The sequence below is a fragment of the Morus notabilis genome, unplaced genomic scaffold (genome assembly GCF_000414095.1).
Source record: "Morus notabilis unplaced genomic scaffold, ASM41409v2 C11401926, whole genome shotgun sequence".
NCBI classification, from domain to species: domain Eukaryota; kingdom Viridiplantae; phylum Streptophyta; class Magnoliopsida; order Rosales; family Moraceae; genus Morus; species Morus notabilis.
This window is the reverse complement of record NW_010386857.1, coordinates 1-1322: the sequence shown is the minus strand read 5'-3', so window position 1 is coordinate 1322 and position 1322 is coordinate 1. Positions and strand designations below refer to the sequence as shown.

Sequence of the window (1322 nt, the reverse complement as noted above, 5' to 3'; positions counted from 1 at the left end):
TTTTTTTTTTTTTTTGGGAATACTTTACCTTTTTGAGTTGTCATTCATGACCATTAAAATTTATCTAGCATGGTAGCACCAATCATTTAATAAGGTATTTTAAATTCAAAACTCAAAAACGAACACTAAAATTACAAATATTTTCTTCCATAGGATGGGAGGAGTAAATATTATCGCATCATATACATACACAGTGATATAAAAATTTACCTGAGTGAAACAAAATGGATGCACATGAAAACTAGAACAAGACTAGTTACGTGCGCAAGCAATTAGGGGATTATATATTTACATCCACACATTACATATATATAGTATATTATCCGAAGATCAATGAGCTCCAACTAAGATAACCTTAGCGACATCTAACAAACGCAGCAAAACCACGCCCATAGAAATTGGCACGCTTATCGAAACCAGACCCAGCATTGCCAATGCCACGCTAGGCCTTGTGTTCATCAACTGGGATTGCAACAACCCCACAGCTTCACAAATATCCGATTCGTAGTCTTCACAATAATACTTCTTCTCCCACTCCATCCAATCATAAGTGGCCACCTCAGCATGACTCTCCTCCATCATCTTCATTTCGTGAATTCGCATTCTAAGCACAATCATGTCTTCATCCACAAGCTTGCCATCATAACGGCCATGACCAAATGATGCATCCCTATGCAGTGCACAAGCAACCTTATTGCCACGTTGAGGCCGCCTCGCACGCTGACGCCCGAACCCCATTCTCCGGCTAGTCGAATTGCCGGGATCATTAATGCGTGGTGGGGGCAGGAGGGAGAACAAGGAAGAAGTTGTAGACATTGTTTAGAATTTCAAATTTTAGACGATGTTTGAGATGTGGTCCAAAATGCTCTAGGAAGTTTTTTTCGCTAATAAAATGCTCTAGGAAATTGTAACTCGGTGCTAGTTATAAGAATAATGAGACCGCGTGGGATATGACACGTGGCAATTTTTGCGCGTGATCATGTTCATTGGAGATGGGTTTCGTGTTTCTTCGGCTAAAGGCCCACATTGACATGACGTGCGGTCCAATCCAAACTTAAAAAAGAAGAAACTTCTCTCTTGAAGGAATGTTTTATGAGTAATTTCAAGTGAGACGCTAGGGCCGGCGATATTGTGTTTCTGCTGGGGCCGGTAATTTCAGACACGACACGATAAAATAATATTAAAATGACACGAGATAAATGGGTTTAGACCGCACGATTATTAATTGAATTGTGAACGAGCTGGCACGAATAACACGAAAATAAACGAGTTAGATTCGTGCCAGCCCGTTTAACACGCTTAACCCGTTTAGTTATACGGGC

The 1322-nt window shown here is 40.5% G+C and overlaps 1 protein-coding gene across 1 annotated transcript; it reads right to left on the bottom strand.

Annotated features, from left to right (window-relative positions):
- Positions 1 to 330: 330 nt before the first annotated feature.
- Positions 331 to 816, bottom strand: LOC21383749. Its single transcript, XM_010114816.1, has one exon. It carries the CDS (start codon positions 814 to 816, stop codon positions 331 to 333), a length of 486 nt encoding a protein of 161 aa, XP_010113118.1.
- Positions 817 to 1322: the final 506 nt, after the last annotated feature.